General features: G+C 28.8%; 2 protein-coding genes across 4 annotated transcripts; one reads left to right on the top strand and one right to left on the bottom strand.

The window, feature by feature from the left end:
• The first annotated feature begins 14,597 nt into the window (after nt 1-14,597).
• On the top strand, nt 14,598-15,724 carry LOC100776073 (late embryogenesis abundant protein Lea5). Its single transcript, XM_003546314.4, has 2 exons — nt 14,598-14,801; nt 15,273-15,724. The coding sequence occupies exons 1-2, from the start codon at nt 14,749-14,751 to the stop codon at nt 15,520-15,522; spliced, it is 303 nt and encodes a 100-aa protein (XP_003546362.1). The 5' UTR covers nt 14,598-14,748; the 3' UTR covers nt 15,523-15,724.
• Nucleotides 15,725-21,493: 5,769 nt separating this feature from the next.
• Nucleotides 21,494-24,313, bottom strand: LOC100784469 (uncharacterized). 3 transcript variants are annotated; one of them, XM_041010038.1, is made up of 4 exons: nt 24,238-24,313; nt 24,062-24,138; nt 23,875-23,935; nt 21,494-23,156 (listed from the first exon to the last, which is right to left on the bottom strand). In XM_041010038.1, exon 4 carries the CDS (start codon nt 22,813-22,815, stop codon nt 21,802-21,804), a length of 1,014 nt encoding a protein of 337 aa, XP_040865972.1. In that variant the 5' UTR covers nt 22,816-23,156; nt 23,875-23,935; nt 24,062-24,138; nt 24,238-24,313; the 3' UTR covers nt 21,494-21,801. The 3 variants fall into 3 exon arrangements, with proteins under 3 accessions (XP_040865972.1, XP_040865973.1, XP_003547383.1); XM_041010039.1 differs by having other exon boundaries at nt 24,044-24,138; nt 24,238-24,286; XM_003547335.5 differs by lacking the exon at nt 24,238-24,313 and having other exon boundaries at nt 24,062-24,206.
• Between the last annotated feature and the right edge of the window lie 804 nt (nt 24,314-25,117).

Here is a 25,117-nt window from a genome sequence, read left to right on the forward strand (position 1 = left end):
TATACATAACAAAATTAAATATTAAAATACGTACATAAATAAATTAATTAAATGACCATATTTTTTTTCCAATTATTAAAATTTAAATTAAATAACAAATATTATACACAAAAAATGATATTAAATCAAAAAAAATTCATGGAATAAAAATTTAAAGAACGTATATATAAAATTAATAAAGTATCATATATTTCAATAAAAACTATAATTCAATAAACTAAATAATATTCACATTCTAACTAAACCTAAAATACATATATATAATACAAATAATATTATACAAACCTAATAAATCTAAACCAAATAATAATAACATAACAATAAAATTAACATACAAATAATTTTATCACAAATAATAACATACAAATTTTAAAAATCTTAACAAAATTATATTAATAAATCAACTATAACTAACGTACAAATAATAATATACCAACTAAATCATATTTAAACATACTACTTAATATTTAAAAGTTTCACCATAACATCAACAAACTTAGCATATCTATATATAAAACAATTAATAAAACTAACCTAACCTAACAATTAATAAAACTAACCTAACCTAACTTAGCATATCTATAATTAATTTACAAAATTATAAAAAAATTATATTATCAAATTAACTAAAACTAACCTAACTAATATTATCAAAATTATATTTATAAATCAACTAAAACTAACCTAACTAATATTCTTACAATTATATTTATAAATCAACTAAAACTAACCTAACTAATATTCTTAAAATTATATTTATAAATCAACTAAAACTAACCTAACTAATATTATCAAAATTATATTTATAAATCAACTAAAACTAACCTAACTAATATTCTTAAAATTATATTTATAAATGAACTAAAACTAACCTAACATAAACCTAACCTAAATAATATTAATATGTGAACTGAAATTATTTTAACACATGTATATATAACAGAAAAATATAGGGCAAACAACATTAAAAAAAGGAACAATGCAATGGAAGAAAGGAATGCAGTGTAGTGTTAGGATACATTAAAAATTATATTATCAAATTAACTAAAACTAACCTAACTAATATTATCAAAATTATATTTATAAATCAACTAAAACTAACCTAACTAATATTCTTACAATTATATTTATAAATCAACTAAAACTAACCTAACTAATATTCTTAAAATTATATTTATAAATCAACTAAAACTAACCTAACTAATATTATCAAAATTATATTTATAAATCAACTAAAACTAACCTAACTAATATTCTTAAAATTATATTTATAAATGAATTAAAACTAACCTAACATAAACCTAACCTAAATAATATTAATATGTGAACTGAAATTATTTTAACACATGTATATATAACAGAAAAATATAGGGCAAACAACATTAAAAATAATATTAATTTATATTTCAGTTTTAATTGACAAATTTTTTACGTATTGTAGGTGAAGTTTTGAATCTTACTTGTGTTGTCCTAACACTACACATGTATATATAACAAAATTAAAACTGAAATATAAATTAAACTTAACTTAATATATATAACACAAAAAAATTTAAAATTTTCAGTCAACATAATACTTACAAAAACACCTAATACCAACAGAAGAAGAAACAATGCAATGGAAGAAAGGAATGCAGTGAGGAAGATAAGCAGAAGAAGAAGAAGAAGAAAGCATGCATACGAAGTCCCATGTCTCGCGTTTTATAAAACAAAATTTTGAAGCTCAACTCGCCAGTCAAACTGGCGAGTTCTTCCCTGCACCAAAGCTGCAACTCGCCTGCACCAATGGCGTGTTCTTCCCTGCACCAAAGCTGCAACTCGCCTGCACCAATGGCGAGTTCTTCCTGTGCGCCTGTCTCTCCTGCAGCAGCACGTAGCCTGCACACGTAGCTAATGTAGGTTGTGCTCTCTTGCCAGGAACTCGCCAGTTTGACTGGCGGTTCCCCCATGCATGGCAAAATCGCCAATGGGGATGGCGGGTTCCTCAGTGCAGCAAACTCGCCATTGACAATGGCGGTTTGCTCAGAGGCCCATGCAGTTTACGTGAAAAATAACCCCTCCCCGTAAAATTTTTGAAAATGACCCCAGTTTAGGAAATATTTTGTAAAAGTGCCCCATCTGGAGAAATTTGCTTCTCCAGTTTATCCTATCCAAATATTATAGCCTTTTAAGTGTTCTATGATTTCCTTGTTGAAACCTAATTTATGCCTAGGAGACAATTTGACCTTGGTAGGTATATTTCACCTCACCTAATGTCCTCTTTCAACTTATGTTTATAGATGTCAATATTATTCATCCTCTACCGTACATACTCAAACTTATATTTATATTACTATCATCTTAAGTTCTTACTGTTTTAAGAGTTTTTAAAGATGCCATCACCTAAACCTTCATATCTTCTTGCATTCCAACAATCTCCTCCACTAACAACCATTTGAAATACAACATGAAGAACAAATGAACAACATAATTTGAGCATATATATGAATCCCTTCCCTTTGCCTCCACCCGAGATCTATATCTATTAATCTTCCAAAACATTGGCATCCTTCAATTCCTTAAAACATTAATCAATTCACTCTCTCAATTATAAAACATTAACATTAATTTAGTTTCTCAACAATAAGAAATTGTGTCAATTTATTCTTTTAACCTTGCAATTATTAATACTAAAGTCCTTTACATGAACACGATACAAAGCCACATGTTTACACGTTATTGGTTGAATATGAAATTAAAAATAAAAAATAATTCTCTGATGGAAATCAAAGACAATTGGTGCTATAGTTTTCGTGTGTATGAATTTGTAGAAGTGATAAGCATTTTCCTTTTGCAAATTATGTGTGAAATAATAACTTTAGTGTAACTTTCATAATCAAGAATCTCTTATATATTCAGGACCGTGCAAGATGCAAGGTAAATTAGCATCAGCTTAAGGCCCAAAAAAAAATTTTTTTAGGCCTCTAAATTTTTTTTATTACTAACTATTAACAAATTTTAACTAATCAAAATAAAATAATTTAGAATCTCTCTCTTCCCTAAAAATTAGTCAATCAATATCATCTTTTTAAAAATTAACCAATATCACAATTAATGTCATTTAAAGTATTTTATTTATCCCAAAAAAGTAAATCCCTATTAATTTTCCTTTAATATCACAACTGATCAAAATAAAATAATTTTGAATCTCTCTCTTCCCTAAAAATTAGTCAATTAATTTCATATTTTTAAAAATTAACTATTATCACAATTAATGTCATTTAAAGTTTTTTATTTATCCCAAAAAAGTAAATCTCTATTTTATTTATAAGACCCCTTTTTATATTATCCCAAAAAAGCAAAATCTGACAATGTCAGGTGCTAGACGCACTCTGCATTTGCGCTCTTAGTTCGTTCTGTTATGTTGTTTTATTTTCTAATTGATAAAAAAAAAGTTGATTGACGTACGATTCTAACCTTGCATGGAAATTCTTGTTTAAATACATAGAAATTACACATGTAGTCATCCAGTTGATAAGAATTTCTCTATCATGCCTATATAGATAACAAATATCTTTTTTCGTTCATTCAAGTGCTTCTCATATTAATTAACAAGATAAATGAATCATGCCCACATCATATTGTCTCAATGAGGATTTAATAGGAACAAATATTGATAGCTATATGGTTAGATAATTATTCAAACCTAAGGACATATATGTTTGTGTGTGTATGTAATAGAGTTGGATAATTATATGTATTTTCTTAAGAAAATAAAAAATTAATTATATTTTTATTTCTTAAAATAATGATTTTTTAGGGCCCCTAAGGGGTCTTATTTAACCAATATCACAATATGCAAATTTTACAGTTAAAAAAGCTAGAAGATTAATATAAAAATTAATATTTTATATAATATAATTAAGTCTCTTTAAAATTCTTATAAAAAAAATCCCTTTAACATTTTCGCCTTAGACTCCAAAATATTTGTACACGATCCTATATATATCCATGTATAGATGTACTATAAATATGACTTCTCATTATCAAATAAGACTATTTTAACAATTACTATTATTCTAATAAAATCTCGATTTCTCATTTAACATGTCAATAAATTGATGCATGATTATTTTAACTTAATCAATGGTCTTAAATATTGAATATGTAATTACATTAAATAATTTGAGAAAAAAATTTATTGTCTATGATAATCATAATTATTTTCAATAATTCCTCCTATGAAAAATACACGTGGTTGTAAAAAAAAGTCTTCTCTTATATAGTGTTTAATTTTAACATTTTATTTATAACTTTTTTTATTATTTTAACATTTTATTTATAACTTTTTTATTAGTTTAAAATCTCATAATGTATCAAATTAAAATATATTTTTTCAGAAAGAATTGGATTTTAAAGTTATTGTAATCTTAACTAATTTTAATTTTAATTTTAAGTTTTAAGATACTACTATTTCAATAAAGAAAATATTTTATATTTTCATATTCCTCCTCAATTTTAACAGTCACGCTTCTTTAATTTATTTTTATCTGATACAAATATTCTTTATTAATAATATTATTTTCTTTGATTAGTTTTTATTTATAAATTCTATTTAAATCTAAAAATATCCATACAATACAGCAACAACATGCTATTCTTTTAGCTTTTTTTTTAAAGCTAAGCTAAATCATATCAGGCACTAATGGACCAAATTAGATATGATGTGTAGTGTAATTTTACTCACTCTACTGAAAAAGGTTGGAACAAAGGGTATGCGATATGGGATAATGCGAATCCTGATTGCATATCAAATTTTCAATTAGTGGGTATTCACTGGACCTCTTCAAAAGATCATCACATAGCTTGCACAAGGGAACACGAGTTGCTTCTTTAATGATACAAATGGTGCACACAGCATTGGCTTTATATAGAATCAACAGTTGACAATTCGGTATTGAAAGAATGTCAACTTAAAACGCTTTGGTTAACAATGAAATTGAAAAAGAATATTATCAAATTGTAGTAAACAACATGGCTATGTAGGTTATCACACGCAACAGCAATTTCCATTTTTGTATAGGGGGTAATAATGTTGAATCACGTAACTTGGCACTTCACTATAGTATAAATTGTTCATCTACACATCTAACTTGGGGCAAGAAATACAACTTAAGATTGTCCTATTCTTATCTAAGAATCATCATGAACTTCAAATATTTTATCACATTTCTCCAAATTGCTGTAATATCAATTCCAAAAACCAAAGCTCAGCTTGGGATTCTTAGTGGTCTCTTTGGTACGGTTAGTAATATTCAAGGAACTGTGTTTTGCACTTCCAAGGAAAATATGGGGGGTCAAAGGAGCCACAATCCCTGTTTTTCCAAGTAAGGCCATAATTCATCGCTATTTGCATTCATTTTGCAAAATTCTGACTTTTTTATCCTAAATTAATGTCTTTATTTTTTCAGGAAAATATTGTGAAAAGTTAAATAATATTTTAGTTTTTTTATTGACAAATGTGAAAATAAAAATGATTAATATTAATCATTAGATTAAAACAAAAGATCAAAATTAAAATATTTTAAATTTAAATTAAATATCATTTAAATATAAAATTTGTATAAGATTTACCGAATAAAAATCAATTATCTTAAAGATTAGTTTTTCAAATACGTACATTGCTTACTTGATGCATTGCATTGAAATATAAAACACCTTCTCTTTCTTGAATATGGGCAACACCATCGAATCGTTTGCTTCGGGCTTAGGAAATGCTATTGGCAAATTCTTCTTTAATTCTCCAATTGAATATCTTTCTGGCAAGTCTTGCAAGTAATCAATATTTCAATGGTTATTCAACGGCTCATGTGAAAACATTCTTATGACAACGTCAAAATAATTAATAGCAATCATCACATTAAACTTAAAACTAATAAATGAAAAAGATTAAAATATTTATAAATTCAAATTAAAATTTAATATAATCATCAAATCTTTAAAAGATTTACTAAACAAAAATTAGATATATAAAAGATATCAATTATCATGTTTTAAATTATCTCAACTATTGTTAACTCATTAGTATCACCATGACTGCTAGCACCTCCGCCTCCATGGTTGTAGTCATTGTCACTATTGTTGTCGTCAGGCGTTAGCGGTGATAATGGCAGCAACAATAGTTGTGACAATGGAGGTGGTAATAGTCATCAGTAATGATGGTGGTGTTAGTGATCGACACAGGATGTGGGAGCTACAACCTAGCAATGACAGTGACAACACCAATTATGGTTGTAATGATGATAGGTTAATTGAAATATTTTAGGAAGTGATAATTTATGAGATGATTTTATCTATTTAATATTTTAGATGTTTGATGATCATATTATATTTATATTTGAAGTTATAAATATTTTAATATTAATCTAATAATGGTTGTTATTATATATATATATATATATATATATATATATATATATATATATATATATATATATATATTTGTTTTCTTTTCATTTGAACTTTTGTCATTAGTTTTTTTTTTTTACAAAAACTTTTGTTACAAGTTGATTACTTTGAATATACAACTCCAACTAATGCATATGGTCTCTAACTTCTAATTATTTTAATTATATAAAAAATAATGAATAAAAATATTAAAAATATATAATTAAGAAATAAATTAAAATTTTAGTTAAATGTATAATTTTAAGTATATTATTTAACTATTATTATAATTTAAATTACTTAAATATTATGTTAATTAATTTATATTTTTAAAATTATATCAATGAAATATTTAATATTATATATATATATATATATATATATATATATATATATATATTATGACAAAAAAAATATTAAAAAATATAAAGGTGGTAGTACATACATGTACATAGCTACATATAAGTATAGTTTGATATTCATCTTCTCTCATTCTCATTTAAAAGATTTGGATAATAAATATACCATGCCCATACTTGATTAAACAAGTATTTCTCATCAAAATCAAAATGGGTTTAAAATTATTTGTCATGTCTATTATTTTTGTATACTTAAAATTTAAATTAGAGTCAGATTAAACTGAAACTATATTATACCGGTTGATACACACTCAATTATTAATTTGTAGAACCTGAACACTAGAAGTAGTTTTTAATTCAGAATTAAAATTACAAATTACAAATTTTTATTATAATTTAAATTCATGCACCAAATGAATCCTATGATGTATGCGCAAATCAGTAAGGTGGCTCAATTACTTTTAATCCTTGTCAAGATTGCGCATTGAAGATTGATGATTGATATGCAAACCAAATAGAAATCCACTGGTTATTATCATCAACCATTACGAAATGGCCAGTGCAAACATTAGTTCATATCAATATGATTTAATGATAATATATATATATATATATATATATATATATATATATCAATATGATTGGCTGCTATGTAGGAGTAAAAAAATCTACCTAATGTGAGCTCCTTCCTGTTTTGCTGATAATTGTTACCACCCGGACTAGTGGAGAAATTTAAACATATTTTGAGAAAACAATCTCAAAAGTGATATCTAATGTAAAATTTATTAATGTTTTAATTCTATCATACGAAGGCTTAAAAAAATATTCAGCAAAAAAAGTGTAATGTTATACAAGTATTCGGAAATATCTTGGCCATTAATTTGGTTCAACCGCACACTAAAATTATTTTTATCCATTTTCGAATTGAATTATATATATTTTTTTGGCACCAATTTTTACAATATTCTATAATATTATTATTTCTCTATATCACTGTAGATCATATCAATCATATTAGATATTTTCCCCTCTTTTTTTCTTGTTTTGTTTCTTTGTCATACAAAATAAAATAAATTGGATAAAGATGCTTGGACACTTTTGTGCTACTTGACACCCTCAAAGAGTAGAAAAGACAGAAAAACATAAGTATGATAGATGATATAATTTGATAAAAAAAAATAAGAAGAATGTCAAATAGATTATAGGCATTTATGATATATTACTCAAATAAATTATATAAAATAATATTTTTTTGAGACTTACCACTATTCAATTTGCACAATATAGTAGGGATTTGTTATTTGTTAAAAATAATTTATTAAGGCACATAAAGGTCTGATCAAACCTAAAAGCCTATGTATAAGATATGATCTAATTAAATACATAAAAGGTTTGAAAACTTATATACAAGATCTGATCAAACCAGAACAAATAATTAAAAGTAAAAAATCAATATAATAGACATGCTTCTCTTATAAGTTATAAATTATCAAACATGATCTTGTTCTAAAAAAATCAAGTAACAGACCAGAACAAATTAAAATTCATAACAAAAGTCTCAAGAACATAAACATAAAAGTGATTGATATGATAATATCAAATATGATCTCAAGTCTCAAGCCACAAATTGAAATCAAAGTTTCCTAACTAAAGTCTCAAAATCATAAACATAAAAAGAAGGTCTCAATTCTAAAGTTACAAATTAAAACCAAAAACTCAAGTCTCAATCAAAAACATAAAAATAACATAACTAATGACATCAAATAAAGTCTCAAATCTTCAACTTCACCAGCATCAAGAGTAAGGCATCAAATCTTCCCATTGATCACTTTAAGTGGTTCGTCAACCTAAAATACAAGGATAAATTTTATTATTAGAAAAACATCAAATAAGTTAAAATTACAAGAATTGACCATAAAATTAAAAAATATTAAACCTTTTTCTTCTTCAATTTATATTTGTGACAAAGCCAATCTCTTCCACAAATGAGAACTTCAATAAATTCCTCATTCAACTTTGATCGATATTCATCTATAACTCTCCCTTCAGCATTAAAAGTAGCCTCTGATGCAATAGTTGAGATTGGAATGGCCAGTATATCAACTGGCACCTTTGATAAAATCTTGTATTTCAAACTATTGTTCTTCCACTACTCTAAGGCACTAAAAGATTAGTTATCACCTTCAGTAACACAAACACCCTCTTTAAGATAAACATCTATTTCAAATTTCATAGCAGGGACAACTTCTTTCTCTCTCACAATATTTAATTATTTCATCAAATCTAGTAACAATTGTAGACTTGCGCACATAATTAGAAGAGGTGTTGCTGCCACTAGTATTTCCTTCATCAGTAGATGATTCTTCAACACTCAAATTAGCATATTCATTGTACAACTCATACAAAGAAGACTAAACTTTATTCACATTATGATTAATAAGTTCTTCAGACTTAAATATCAAAGGAAAACATGTCAATAATGTGAAATTTGAACTTTGGATCTAAAACACTTGCAATGGCCATTAATAGATTACATTCCCCCTAATGTTTATTGAACTTAGCTCTCATAGGAACTGTCATTGCTCTCATAAAGAGATCTTTTAGATTGGAAGTAAGATACTCGGTCCCTGAAATGACATGCGTGGCAAGATTAAATATTGATAAAAGTTTGTAAACTTCGTGAACTTTCTCCCAATCTCTAGGTAAAGGACCATAGTTATAATGCGGCTCTCTTTCTTTATAGGCTGAAAAGACAATCTTAAAGTTCAATGCAGTTGATAGCATTTGATGTGTAGAATTCCACCTGAATATATGGAATTGTTAGTATCATGTAAAACAGACAACAATAAATGTAATAAAAGAATTTAAAATATAAATAAATTTTACTACCTTGTAGGACAATCAATAATAAGTTTCCTTTCTTTTAGGTGCTTTTGTTCAACAACATCGCAAAATGCCTTTAACCTTAAATCATTATGATTGATGTATTTCACACTTTCACGAATGTTGTGAATTGTGGTTTTGATCTTACTAAGACCATCTTGCACCAACAAATTCAGTATGTGTGCACAACATCTAACATGAAATAGGCTACCATGAAGAACAATGATAAATTCTCCTTTATATTTTTCAAGCAAGAGTCGTTATAAGAAACATTATCAATGGACACCGAAAAAACATTATCTTCAATCCCTTATGCCTTCAAGCACTTGAATATTGCATCAGCTACATCAATCCCACGCCAAGTACTTTTACAAAGCTCAAAACCCTCTTATGAAGTTTTCACCCCGCATCAATGAAATGGCCAGTTATAAACATATATACTCAACTACTTCATGACTTGATTTCCACATATCTGTAGTTAAGCTAATCTTGGCTACGCTTTTCAATTTTGCCTTCAATACTTTCTTCTCTACCTCATATATCGCTAAACAATCACTTCTTACTGTTTTGCAACTTACTTTATGAAAATCAGAATTCACATATTAGAAAGTCCACATCTAAACTTCTTTCTCAACAATGCTAAAAGGCAGCTCATGTACCATAATAGAAGTTGCAATAATTTATCTCATCTTTTCATTAGAGTACCTCCTGCATGGATTAAGAAATGGGTTAGTTGAATTGGAAGGGGGAAATGGAATGCATGGTTGTTTTTTCTTTTTTGCCATCTGCCACCTCCTTGGCAAGTAAAACACATAAGCCTGTGGTATTGTTTAATATAAATTCAAATTATGCAAAAACAATTAAGATAATAGAAAAGAAATTAAGCACAATTAACATAAGAAAAGAAATTAAGTACAATAAAGGTCAAGAAAGAACTGTCATAGTTCAGTTACTACAAAGAATAGGACTTGCTGATAGAACTCCTAAGGCACTTGCTACATACATAGCTTAATAAAAAAGAAAAAGGAAAAAAAAACCGCAAACAAAGACCATTGAAATACTAATGGTTTAAAACTAAGCTTAATATGTAACCATAAGTATGTACATCAATAGCAATAGAAAAGGCAAAAATTTGTAATTTTCAGTCAAAAGCAACTATAATATACTAAGCAGGTAAAGATGGCACATTTAATGCATTTCACACAATGTGACTTAGCATAGAGGAAAAAGTTTGTACTAGTAAAATTTGCAAAATCCACCAACCAATTGACTCTTTAAAAGCTACATAAAAGAAGGATATTTGTTCACTCAATAATAAATTAAGCTACCAATCCTTGTGGAGAATTCTATAGACCAAATATCAACACTTTACAATATGGCAAACTGCATTGTGCGTAAACAACTAAAACATGCAGATGAATTAAAATCATGTAGCAACACTAATGAGAAAGATAAAAATCACACAACTAAAAATGTCCTCGAAGTGAAAAGGGAGAAAATAGAATATTTAATGTGGGATGTTTGAAATCAGATACTAATCATGGTGTGTGAAAGGTTTTAATGGTTAGAATTGGATACAAAACAGAATATTTAACCAATTTCAATGTTGTATTTACCTTTTGGATCAATAGTTAAGCTCAATCAAGCTGATAAATTGACTCAACTTGTCTCTCTAAACTAAAATATGTTCATGAAAAGGGAAAAAAACAAAATGAAAATTGATTTATAAATGTCATATAGTCAATTTAGAATTAACTTCATTAAAGATTTAACCAGCATTTTTTATGTTGTTTTTTCAGGGTTTAAAAAGAAAAATGAATGTGAAATCTAGTTAAAAAAGAATGTTAGTTTGTAACTTGTGTGCATTCTCTTGCATGTCATAGATTAAAAAAAAAATATTGTTCTACTCCTATATAAAATTGAACAATTTAATCCTAAAAAACTAATAGTGTTAGGTCATTATAAATTATAATTTTGCTTTACTTAGGTTTTTTCTATAAAAAAAAAACTTGAAAGGAGAGACAAAATTTTTTTTTGGTACAATAGCAATGTTAGTTGAGTTATTATCCAAAGTGACAAAAACTGAAGAAAAAACAAAAAAAAATAGAAAAAAATGGTGACAAAAACTGAAATAAATAAAAGAATAAAAAATAAGAAAAACAAAAGGCGATGAGAAAAAAGATGGTGACAAGAACTGGAAAAAGAAAACAAGAAAATAAGTTAGAGATGAAAGAAGAGATTTAATTATTTGGTTGCGAGTCGCTAGAGTTGGAATTGCCAGCTGGTGGTGGAGGGGGAAGATGAGCTTCAATCAGCCCAAGAGAGAATGGGAAAAGATAACATGCATGAAAGAATAGCAATAGAAAACTGTCACACTATTCCTTTAAGCCCCACCATAACCGCTCCAACAACGCCTCCACCATGACGCAGCTCAAAATCCAACTCAAAAATGCCTCTGAAACCCTCAAAGTTAGTTACCTACGAGGAGAGCTGAAATGGCGTCCCCTGCATCACCATAGGCACAAAACCTGCCACCACTGAATCAAAATCAGCTACCGCACTTGTTGGCAAATCGGGAACCGGAAATTACAGAGAGGTTCATGGACGGTCAGACACGATATACAATGTTTTTGGGGAAATTAAGTAGAAAATAATGATTAAAAATGCAAACTCACAAATCACATAGAGGTTCATGGACGGTCGGACATGATATCGCTGACCAATATTGAACGATAACGGTGGACGGAGGTTCTCCTTCTTGTCGTTGACGGGACACGGTTTCACTGACCAATATTGAACGATAACGGTGGACGAAGGTTCTCCTTCTTGTCGTTGACGGGACACGGTATTGTCGACCAATATTGAACGATGACGGTGCAGGTAATTGAGAAGTGGAAGTGAGGAATGAGGATGTGTGTTGGTCTCTGTTAGGATTTAGAAAGAAAGTGACATGAGTCACGTGATGGACCAAGAGTCCAAGACTATATGTTGTGCTACACAGGTAAGTGACTCCAAAAAGAGAGTCGAAATAGGGTTTCAAAAAAGTGAGGTAACTGATAAGTGGAAGTAAAAATATATTTAGTTAGACTTGTCCACTATTCAAGCTTAGTAGGTTTTTTTTAAAGTCCATGACTTGACCTTTTTAATTAAAATTTTTTTAAAAAAAATTTAGGGGGTGTTTGGTTTGGTTGTTTTCTGTTTTCATTTTCACTGAAAACAGTGATGAAAATGTGTTTGGTTGGATTTCTGAAAACATTTTCAGTGAAAATGAAAACAAGAAACAACCAGAAAATGAAAACAATAAAGTCTCATTTTCAGTGTTTTCAGTTGGGAACATAAACTTCATTTTGGGTAAAATGAAATTGCGGTGGCAATGAATGTAGTTTTAAGCAAATCTAAAAATACAAAAAGACAAGAAATCAATATATCATAAATTTTCAGTATTTTTATTTCATGAAAACAGAAAACAAGAAGTCAAACCAAACATGTTTTCAGAATTTTAATCTTTTGAAAATGAAAACAGTTTTCAGAAAATGAAAACAGGAAATGAAAACAGAAAATGAAAATGCAAATCAAACACACCCTTAAATTTGTCCTTTTTAATAAACAGGTCAAACCAAGACAATCCTTAACCAAGTTAGGTCATGGGCCCAGATCATTTTTTAATTTTTATTTTTTAAAAGTGACGTGATTATAATTTGCATAGAAGAAGAAAAAATAATGGTGCTAGCAAAATCTACTCTCTTTGTCAAAAAAAATAATTGAATAACTTACCTAGATTAGTTTACAAAATCATTTCTTATTTAATTATTTTGAAACTAAAAAATAAAATAAAAAACAACTATATATATTTTTCTATTTTTAATTATGAAAAAATATTCAGATAACAAGAAAATAAAGAAACATATTCTTAATATAAATATAGCTCAGTTGGATGAGCAAGAAACTTAGTTATTATAAATATCTAATATTATATTTTCTTCCTACAAATAAAAAAATAAATATATCAATACTTTTATCTTCACATCTCTAAAAATATTTTAAATTAATTATTATGAAATGAGTTTATTAATACACTAAGGACGACCTATTGGTGATAGATTTGAGTAGTTTAGATAAAGTTATTTAAAAATATATAAGTATGAAAATTTATTTTTCAATAATCTCAAACCAATTTTTTTTACCTTTATTTGTATATTTAATTTTTTTAATTGATTATCTCTTTTAACTTATATTTTGATAATGAGTTTTAAAATTGAATTTCAATTATTTTTTAAAAGAAATAGTCAATACTTTAAGAATGTATTTGACAAGACATTTGGATTAGTTTTTAACTTTGTTTACTAATTAAAAAACTTGTTTGATAATTTTTTAATAACTTCTAATGTTTTTTAGAACACTCACTTCTATATTTTTATATATTTTTTGTCCTTAAATATTTATTAGATTTCCTTTAAATCTTTTCTGTTTAACGTAAAATTTTATTATTTTTTTATCTTTTATGTAATTTTATATTTTCCAACTAGTTTAACATATAATTTTAACAAAAACAAATATCATTTAATAAGATAATTTTTTTACCTTTTAACTAACTTTTAACTATCTGTTAGTTTTTAAATTTTTAATTAATTTTTCAGTTAATTTTATCCGTTTTAACCTAAAATAGTTAATAATTTAGGTTGAACTAAATAGATAATTTTTAAAATGTAAAGATTAAATTATCAGGTAATACATAATTCAAAACTAAATAAGTTATTTATCCTTAAAATTTGGTATCTGTTATAACTTGTCATTGTAAAATATTGATCATATTTTAATTCTTGGCCATCAGATTTTGTATCTGTTTCTGTTATAACTTTTTTTTTTAATAACATATCTGTTATAATAAAATATTGAACACGGAAACTCTTATATAAAGAGGTGCGTCGATCTCAAACCCTAACGTGTGGTGCGCCTCCTCACAAATACACACAGAAAGTTGAGAGGTGGTAGTAGCTGCTGCGGAAGCGTTCAGCAGCCAATAGCTTTCGCAGCAGCATCAACAACAAACCAACGATTCAAATTCAACCTCCTCATTCAGATGGCACAATCTTTCTCACCAGCCAAACGCGCCCTTGCCTTTTCCCTTCACCGGTTCGTCCATTATTCCATCCTCATGCAAAACGCCCTTATTCTCTTTCTTGCATGCCACAATTTCACTAACATGTTATGTTCAGTTAGCATCACATGCCCGCAATGAATGTTTTTTTTTGTCATGGGTCATAGAGATAACGGGTGTCTTTAACCCATTGGACGAATTATCTCATTAAATATATTTTTTTTTCACATGTAAACGAAATAAAATTTTATACCTCTGCATCAATGATATACATGTATAAAAATAAAGCTAGAAACTTGCACGTTTGTTAATATACATATTTTAAATCTTTAAACTAAAATATATATTTTAAAATGAAATAGAGAATTAATTTTCATCACCCTACCACCACCATTGTTATTATTATTTATTGTAATTAATTTGGGTGTGCCATTTGTGTGGCATATGGTTAATGTTTGTAATTATAATACGTTTTTGGTATATATTCATGTGCTATGGTACTACAGGCGAGGGTACGCAGTGGCGTCTGATGCTTCTCCTTCGGTGAGAGGGGGATTGGATAGCATTGGAAGCAGGAGTGCAATCGAGAAGGGTGTGACAAAAAACAATTCGGGCCCATCGGGGGCCTCATCAGCTTGGGCCCCGGACCCAGTGACGGGTTACTACAGGCCCATCAATCACACCAATGAGATTGACCCGGTGGAGCTTCGAAGGATGCTGTTGAAACACAAAGTCAGATCATCATCCTCCTCCTAGAGTGGCAAGGGGCACCAACACCCACACCTTATTCCATCAAATCAAGTTTATTTTGCTTTTCTTGTGTGGTTTTATCTATCTATTTTTATTTTATTTTTCTGAATCTATCTATCTTTTCATATCTATCTACTATCCTTGTCAATTGTCATACATGAGCAGTGAACAAAGAAACAAAATAGATTTGGTTTTTGTTTGATGGTTACCTTCTTTTCCTTTTACAATTATACAGTTAATGAGTTGTGGGCTGCTTTTCGGTTTTTTGCGTTAGATTTTGGTGCATGGAGAATCTATTTATCATCCACAAATTAATATCTGGTGCAATATATAAATTTGGGATCATGAGATCCTTTGGACTTGGGTTAGTTTATTAGTATCATAACTAAAGAAGTTAGTTTAATTGGTTAAGTAAGATGTCAAAGTTATTTTATACTCTGATACTTATCTTTGATTGTTAAGGATAAAAAAATGGATTTTAGTATCATAAATTTCAATTTCTAATTGCAATAAATAGTCCTTGAAATCTTAAGTATGGAGAACATAAGAAAATCAATATAGTCCAAAACTATCATAATTATTAGTTAATTTAGTCTTTAAAATTGATTCCACCAGTCAGTTTGGTTCAATTTAAATTCTAAATTTAACAATAATTATTTATTTGGGTTTTTTAATATGAAAAAAGTTAAGTAATTTGTTCAAGGATTACATTGATTGATACACGGTAAAGTTGACTAATAATTGCTCAAGTGAAAGATTAAATTGATACATCCTTGAAAAGTGAAGATTAATGTGATGATTTATTCCTCCCGATTCATAAGTCAATGAACCGTGTGTGTCGAGTGTTGAGGTGTATAAATTGCAGTATTTGATGAATCCTTACTGTTCAGTTAATCATATTTTGCTTTATTGTTGGGGCAAAGTGGAAAAAATTAAGATAAATCAGGTGATTATGGTTCAGTTGAAGAGGGTCCACCTTATTGAGTCGAGCGATGTGTGAAAATTGTCGTAAATTTTTAATACCTAAGTTTGATTGATATGAATAAAAAGTTGAAATAACTCATTTGCAACTTCCTACAGAGTTTTTTATAATTAGCGTTGAGTTGTTTGTTGTTGGCATCACGTTTTAAGTTGTATAACAAATATTGGCCAACTTTTACATCACCTGTTCTTAAATCTCTTTCGGACAATTTTCGCTTTTATAGAATTCATAGGTCTTTTACCTAAATTTCGAACTCAAAATTAAGATTTGAGAGCTTCTTATTCATCAATAGATTCAACAGCATGGATTTGGTGCTTGCAATGATGATTTAAAATAATCTTAGAATATCCAAATCTACAAATTACTATGATGTAAAGATGAATCAAGAACTTGCATCTAGATTCATGGCAAGATTGATGATTCTTGTTTAGTGAAGAGAGAGATTTTAAGAGAGAACGAGAAACTTGTTCTCTACATATTAATTAACTCACCATATGAGGATAGAGACCTCTCAACATGCTACTAAACTAAATGAAAAAACAACAAAGTGTGATAAATATATTATGTATCTAAATGCCTCTGGTACCAATTAATGTATTTAAACCAATTTTAGAATGTCCAAATTATACATAGATACAAATTACAGCATATAAGTCATCATTACGAACTAGAGATGGATCAAGAACGCATGCCTGTATTCATGCTAGGATCCATAATTGTTGTTTAGTAAAGAGAGATTTTGTGAGAAAATGACACTCTACCTGATGAGTACTTGTACAGTTGTACGTGTGTATAAACTACTTAATAGGGTGTAATTTAATAACTATGAACACAGGGAAATCTCAGTGAGCTACTATAACTGAATGACCCAATTCATATGTAACTCAATTCAATACAGCATTCATCAATAGTTGATACAATAATAATAACTATCGATCATGATCCATATATTTATAATTAAATAATGATTTCTAATAATTGATTGACGTTAATAAAAAATTACTAATTATAATTAGTCTAACATGCAACTAATTTCATCCATTCAAGTACTTATTCAAGTTCGAATTTCACATCTAATTCCAACCATGCATTATCATCCGCATGGTCGAATACTTTTCTCTTGCTTCATATATATGGTCTAATAAAAATAAACAAAGTCAACAAAGATTAATTATAAATATTCAAATTTATATTTCTCAAATTTTGTTGTCATTAAAAAAAAAATTTGTACTTCCACATAAAAGTTGATTGAGTCATAAGAGACTTGACCCCAGCGAGTCTAAAGACTACATGGCCAAATTCACCTAAAATTTTCCTGATAAAAATAAAAAACTAAGAACATTTGAACCTACCATGTAGGAACTATAGAATTTGAAAAGTCATTTTCTATTGCTGAGCCCAATTTCCTAACAACAGTAGCAAGAAGGAAAAAGTACTGGGCCCAGTGGCCCGCAAACATTACTATAGTCATTCTAAATACATGATTTTAGAGGCTAAGCAAAGCAACATCAAGCTTCAAAACCAGCATTAAATCTTCTCATATTACTATAGCATAAGTATGTCTCATACACATCATGGTTCCAAGCCTAACCCCAAAGACCAAAGCTGCTGCTGTACGACTTATGATATACCCATAATCAGCATTGGTAATCAACCAGGCATGGACGTGTCACATATAATTCCACTTGCTGATATATATATATATATATATATATATATATATATATATATATATATATATATATAACTCTACTCAGTGTTCAATACTTGAATCTAATAATTTTCAGCAGAACACCGTCCAAAATAAAATGGAGAGTTGGATAAATTTAGCAATATGATCATAAAAAAATGGCTTAGATAGAAGGGTCAAAGTTTTTAGCATGACAGATCATAGATTTAGTCGGTACAAAATGTTTAAAAAACAAGGTTCTAGGATAAAAATGCATGCACACTTCATGTTCTTTGATAATTGAATAAAAAAAACAAAAATGAAAAAGAAGTATGAATGTAATAAGTATATAACATAATAAAAAATAATAAATATCAAATAAATATCTGTGATGTATAAATAATCATATATTAATATCATTATCACATATTACAATAAGAGTGCCAACAAAATTGATTAAATTAGTAAAGATGAAATTATTTCACAATAACATAAATTTAAATCTTATAATCGATATAAATTTTTTATTGATAAGTGATATATAAATACTTTTATAAACAGTGGTTAAGTTTTGAGACATATCATGAATATGATAAGCCTCTGAAAGTATAACAAAAGTGGTGAGCGCAGAAATTGCTAAGGGCCTTTGCAGAAGCGATTTGGGTGTGATTTGTCCATCTCTTTATAAAAACCAACATATGTCATTGAAGCAGCTTTTCTCTGTCTTCTTCCATTTAGGTACTTTTTCATCAAGGCAGTCCCCATCATAATTCCCCACATCTTATCTTCCCAGATATTCATTATATATTATCAATCAACATCACTGTTTTCCTCATCAATTTAACAGAATTTATAATATATTAAAATTAATATATTTTCACTTTTTCTTCTTCTAAATTTTACTTTTTTTAAAAAAATTGTTAATAATTTACACATTTTAAATAATTTAATACAAACAAAAACATGTTTGAAAAAACTAATTAAAAATATATGTTGTAAAAGTAATCAACATATCTTTTTGAAATGTTATTCATAAAAAGTAAAAAGATACATCAATATATCTTTCAAGTTTCAACAACAGTCAAATAATTATTTTGAGATGTTTTCCATACATGATTAAAAGACGTTTTTAATATAACAATTTAATTGTGTTGATTAAAAAATAAAAACTTAAACAACATGTTTTTAGTATCTTTTCAAAATATTAAAAATAATAATAATTTGCAAGACAAAATTATAATAACAACCGAGCTTTGTTTTCAAGTTGAAAAAACTTTTTTTTTATCATTTTTAACGAAAAATCAGGTTTTAATATAAATTTATGAATAAAATTAATTTAATTTCATATTTCAATTATATTTCATAAACTATGGAAATAAATTCTATTCAGTTTTAAAATAAATAAACTATGCATAAAAAAATTAATTAAAGAAACAAACTTTTGATAAAACCAATCAAGTATACGTTCAGATGAATCAGACCCATTTCACATAATTCACAAATTCCTTTTCGTTCTTTGCATTCAGATCTCCGTAAACTATTAGCATTTCCATACAGCTGTGGTGATGGATAACTCGAGAGAAAATGTTCAAAAAGAATAAAAAAATTGTAGAACTGCCACTAGCTGCCCACGGAAGCCTATAATAAATGTTACAAACAGTGAATGCAAGATCTTGCTGGTGAATGCAATCTTGGGACCACTAAAACTCCATGTTCATGTATTTGAGTACTATTGAGGAAAGTTTCATAATATATAAAGAAAACATAATTATGAACTAAAATATGAAGAGAATAACAATCACAAGTCACATCCAAGGGGGAAAAAAACTGCTTTAATTTTGACATTGCTTCACAAAACACCCATAACATGGCCATGAGTAATTCTATATATCTTCCCCGTTGGGCATATATCACTCCAACATGTGAATGCATGTGAAATGTGATTGTACAGAAAATTATCAGAAATATTGCATATCTTTGCCTCAGCATCATAGTGTTAACTGAATTACAAGATGGAAGCTATCAAGAATACAATTATATATACAACCAAAAAATATCAAGTAAAACTAACTACATGCTGACATGGTAAAAGTAGTGAGACTTCCTCCCGTGGTTGTCCTTATATTATAATTGTATAACACAAAAAATTAAAATGAAATACAATTTATAGATTTTAAAACTTCAAAATACTCACAAAAATTTAAAGTAAATATATAATAATTAAGTATAAATTTTAAAAATACACAATAGTATCTATTAATAATGACAAGTTACATTTAAAATAAAAAATAATAAATATTTTCTTATTTTAAGAAGTTACATTGTAAGCATTTAGCTTGATCTTTTCTTCTACATTAACTTATTATTATTGATTTTGACTACTTTTCTGATTCTTTGACCAATTTCTCTCCAAATCACTCATATATTTCATTTGAACCAGACATAACTAATGAGCAAAAAAAAAACATTTATAGTTATAACACATTCTTTCTCACTAGACTTTTATTATTAACTAAAATTTATGAAATCATATTGATTTATTCAATAGAGTACGTAAGACCGAATTTGTAAAATCCAACAAATTTCATTTTTGAATAAAAATTATTCAAAAGACTATTACTGTCCACAAACAAGAAACACTGAACAACAATAAATAAAGAAACGAAAAATATTGGAGATTAAACTAAGTATAAACATTGCTGATGAAAGAAAATTATAGCCATGAATGATTCCATTTTACCAATTCTCCATGTTTAGTGTCTGTTTTAGTTTCAAGTTAGAGAATATATTCTGAGTTTAATATTAACTTTAGACAAATTTTATATGCTTAATTTGATGTTCAAAAAAATTAGAATTAATTTTGAGTTTAAATTATTTTCAATTAAAAAAATTTAAATAACTTATGTCGAATCTAAAATTTTATATTAAATTTAATTTCTAATTAAATCTTATAATAATAATATTTAAATATAAATTACATCATACCACAATCAATTTTATAAACACTCATTTAAATATACACTAAAAATAATAATTTTTCCTGTTGTGCCTGCAGTCTGCACCACTCAAACATGGGTTCGCTTGCGAACAGTAATTTTACAGAAAAAAAAACTTAAATAATTTTTTCTTCCTACAATTCAGTGTATTTTATTTTTATTTCTAAAAAAATAATTTTAATTTATATAAAATATATTTATTTTATTTTTAATCTTTAAAGTATTATAGATAACATTTTAAGCCAGCACTAAAATTTCAGTCTTCAGACAAAAAAAAGAATATACTAAAACTAGCTAGATATCTAAGCCACAAAGATACAGATACAGGCAAAATCCCTAGTAAATTAAAATAAACCACATTAAATGGAGACTTCCTTTTTCAATTTCCTTCAACATCCACTACATAGAGTACCATAACAAAGAGTTTCCATAGCAGATGATCATAACCCAACCATCTAACCATAATAATAATAATTTATACACAATAAACCATTTTCATAAACAAAGAAAAGAAAGAATGAGGAGAGTAAACTGAGTATTACATTATTATTATTAGCGAAGATAAACAGAGCATGCTAATGTGCATATAAACCAAATAAATAAAAGCCTCCGAATAGTTTATCATTTTTTATTCTCTTTCAGCCTCTAACAGTGAGCAAGGTAGGAATGGCTGATAAGTTAGGCGTGGCGTTGTTCTTATCAGAAGCATCTCTCTTCGAAGAAGAAGAAGGAGGAGACCCTTTGGTGGTGAAAGCTCTCATAGGACTAGCAAACGCCCAACCCCAACTCCTTCCTCTGCCATCATCAACAGAAGAAGAAACCCAAGACGAAGAAGACGTTGTTGATGAAGACGAATTCATAACGAAGCCACTGAATATTCCTCCACATCTCACTCTTTCCTTCATGCAATGGTTCATAGTATTAGCAGAAGCAGCTAGCTTAGGTTTTCCTCCTTCACGCTGAGACTCCACTCTCCGTAGAGTGCAGTCGCCGAGGCCAGAAGAGATCCTCTCGAAGAAATCACTGGAGAAGCTTCTGCTACCACACCCAACAGATCTAGATCTCGAAACCTTAGAAGAAGAAGAAGAAGAAGAGCTCAAACACTTGTCCTCTTCCACAATAATCACGTGATCACTCTTTTTTCCCAAGCACTTGCCTCTGTACTTACCATTTGGACCAAAGCTCTTAGCTTCCTTTGAAGAAGAAGGATAGAGGAAAGACCAAAAACCGTTTCTTTTTCTGGGACTGAAGTCCTTCTCCTCGAGAAACTGGTTCCTTTTGGGTGTGGCAGTGGACTTGCTGCGTTTGAAAATGATATTAGCTGATGAAGAAATGTTGGTGTAGGAGGAGGGTTTTTTGTTGTTGTTTTTCTTGGGTACGAGGAAGGGGAGGCGAGAGCGCGTGTTGTGGTCGTGGTCGGTTTTAACAGAGGGAGGAGGTGGAGGAGTGAAAGAAGGGGAAGGAGAAGACGAGGAAGAAAGAGGAGGTGAAGAAGAGAGAAGGTTGCGGAGTTTATCTTGGAGACAGAAGGCGCAAATCCCACCGGGATTGTTGTTGCTGTTGTTGTGAGGGTGGTTCATGCATTGCATTCCGTCGCTAATTTCGTTGTCGCATGCACCACCTACCCTTCCTCCTCCTACTCCTGCTTCCATATACGCTAGCTACCCTTGATTCTGCTAATGGCTATGTTTTCCTTTGAAATATTGGATGATTCCGTTACTGTAGGCTTGGTGGAAGGAGGGGATAGGATGGGACTCACCGAGAAGTAGAAAAGAAGGGAAGTGGAGTGGCAGATAGGTAGAGAAGAAAATGGCATTGAGAGACAGATATATGGGCGTATGTAAAAGTGCAAGTAAAGTGGGGAGACTCACCAGAAGCACGTGGAGCACTCACTTGGAAATGTATTAAATAAAGTGCACAAGAAGAGACAAACCATGCCATGCCCCTACGACTTCCACCACCCTTAGAGGAGAGATCCTCCATTGGACATTTTCTGTAAGAGAGAGAAATGAGGACTCCTATTCAGCTTGTGTTTTTCTCTTTCCTATGTCCAAGAATTTGGACACAACTTGTGTTTTTTAATCTTCTATTGGAAATGTTCAATAATTTGAGAGAAGACTAAACTCACTAACTCCTACCATAAATCCTCACACAAAATTAAATGCTACTCCAAAAATAATTACTAGTACTTATTTAATGTAGTTAATATTACTAGTATTTAATGTTTGATGAAGTCTAAGATGTACAATCAAAAATTGTTGTGCACCATCCATGAGATTGATCTTTTTTTTTTCTCTCTCTTTTTTCACTTTACCCTTGCTCACCCTTCTCTCTCACCACCCTTCTTCTTTGATCTCCACTCACTCATCATTGGCTCCGACCCAACAACCCTACATCCATGAACACCACCATCCGTGGCATTCTTCTTCTCAATGATAACCTCTGTTGCCACATGTGATGGCACCACCACGAAACTAATCATCACTTCAATTTGCATGATTATTTTTTAGCTTCATTTCACACAATAATTATATGTTTTCCTTATTTTTTATTTTTTTTTCTTAGCTTAGTCTCAAATGGTAAAAATTTAATGCTTTTATAGAACTATAGGCTTGTAAATAAAACTTTAAGCATTTATCTAGTTTTTTTTTGTTTTTATTAGAGTCTTGATACAGCAAGAGAAGAAGGAAAATTGTCACAACAAAGAATACCTGCTCAACGAGCTATGCTTGTCCAACTAGAGAGCTCGTGCAAAGAATGACTCATGGCAACCTGAGAGTAGAGAAAGAGGACCCAGGTCATTTGAAGAACTCACTTAGCGAGTAAGGCCCACTAATCTTAAGAAATTTCAATTCAAATTGAAAATGTTAAAGAATTCACCCAGCAAGCTCAGCTCACCCAACGAGGAAGATCTATTAAAGAAATTTCTTTTGGATTTTGCAAAGAACTCGTCCAGCCAGCGAGTAATGCATTTTCTGAAAAGATAAGACAAGGGCATTGGACCCATTATAAAAGCCACATTTTATTGGGATAAGTAGAGATTAACATAGGGTTTGGTGTAGAGCGAAAAATACTTTGTATTGAGTTCTCCTTCATTTTTCTTCGTCTCTCTTGTAATCATCCACTTTTCATGTCTCTGATATCAATGAGAGGCTAGTTTTCTTTCTATAGTGGGGGATTGATGTACTAACAACTCTCATGTAACTATCTTAACTTTAATGATTGTGCTATATTATTTCCATTTCTTTGTTTTAATGCTAGTTTGTGGATTGATCAATCATATTCTTATCTTTTAGTTTTCTTTGTCATTGGAAAATGCTTGAAAACTAAGTTTTGAGAATGGTAACTAATGGGTGTCTTTTCTAGGGATATAAGGATATTTATTAGTCTCTTAATGACTCTTGCTCATACCAAATTATTTAATTGCACTTGCTAACAAATTAGGAGTGAGATTAAGTTATTTAACTTCTAATAATTGAGGGATCAATGTTAGAAGATTATAGTGAGTTGAGATGACATATGAACTTCATTAAATAGAGAAAAATATTTATTATTATTGAGATGTTGGTTTAGTATCACAATTATCCCCGACTATGTCATTTAATCATTGTTCACAACTTTCAAATTTCAAGTGTTCAATTTTTTGTTCATGTGAAAATTGATTTGTTTTTACATTGCTTATAGTTCAGAGTCTTTAAATTTGTGTAGCTTTACATTTAAACACAACCAACTTATCTTATTCAATTGCTTAAAATTTGGTTTTACACAAATTGCTTTGAACAAACAAAATTTCTATGGACACAATATTGGATCTATTGTTTTATTACTTATTTGATTTGCTACATTTGTCAATCAATTAACAATGTACCCTAGACTCCATCTTAATATTTATACATTCTCTTTATAAAAAAAATTGAATTGAAAAGATAAAGAAAACCATGAATATATGAATAA

Source organism: Glycine max, chromosome 15 (assembly GCF_000004515.6).
Source record: "Glycine max cultivar Williams 82 chromosome 15, Glycine_max_v4.0, whole genome shotgun sequence".
Taxonomy (NCBI): Eukaryota; Viridiplantae; Streptophyta; class Magnoliopsida; order Fabales; family Fabaceae; genus Glycine; species Glycine max.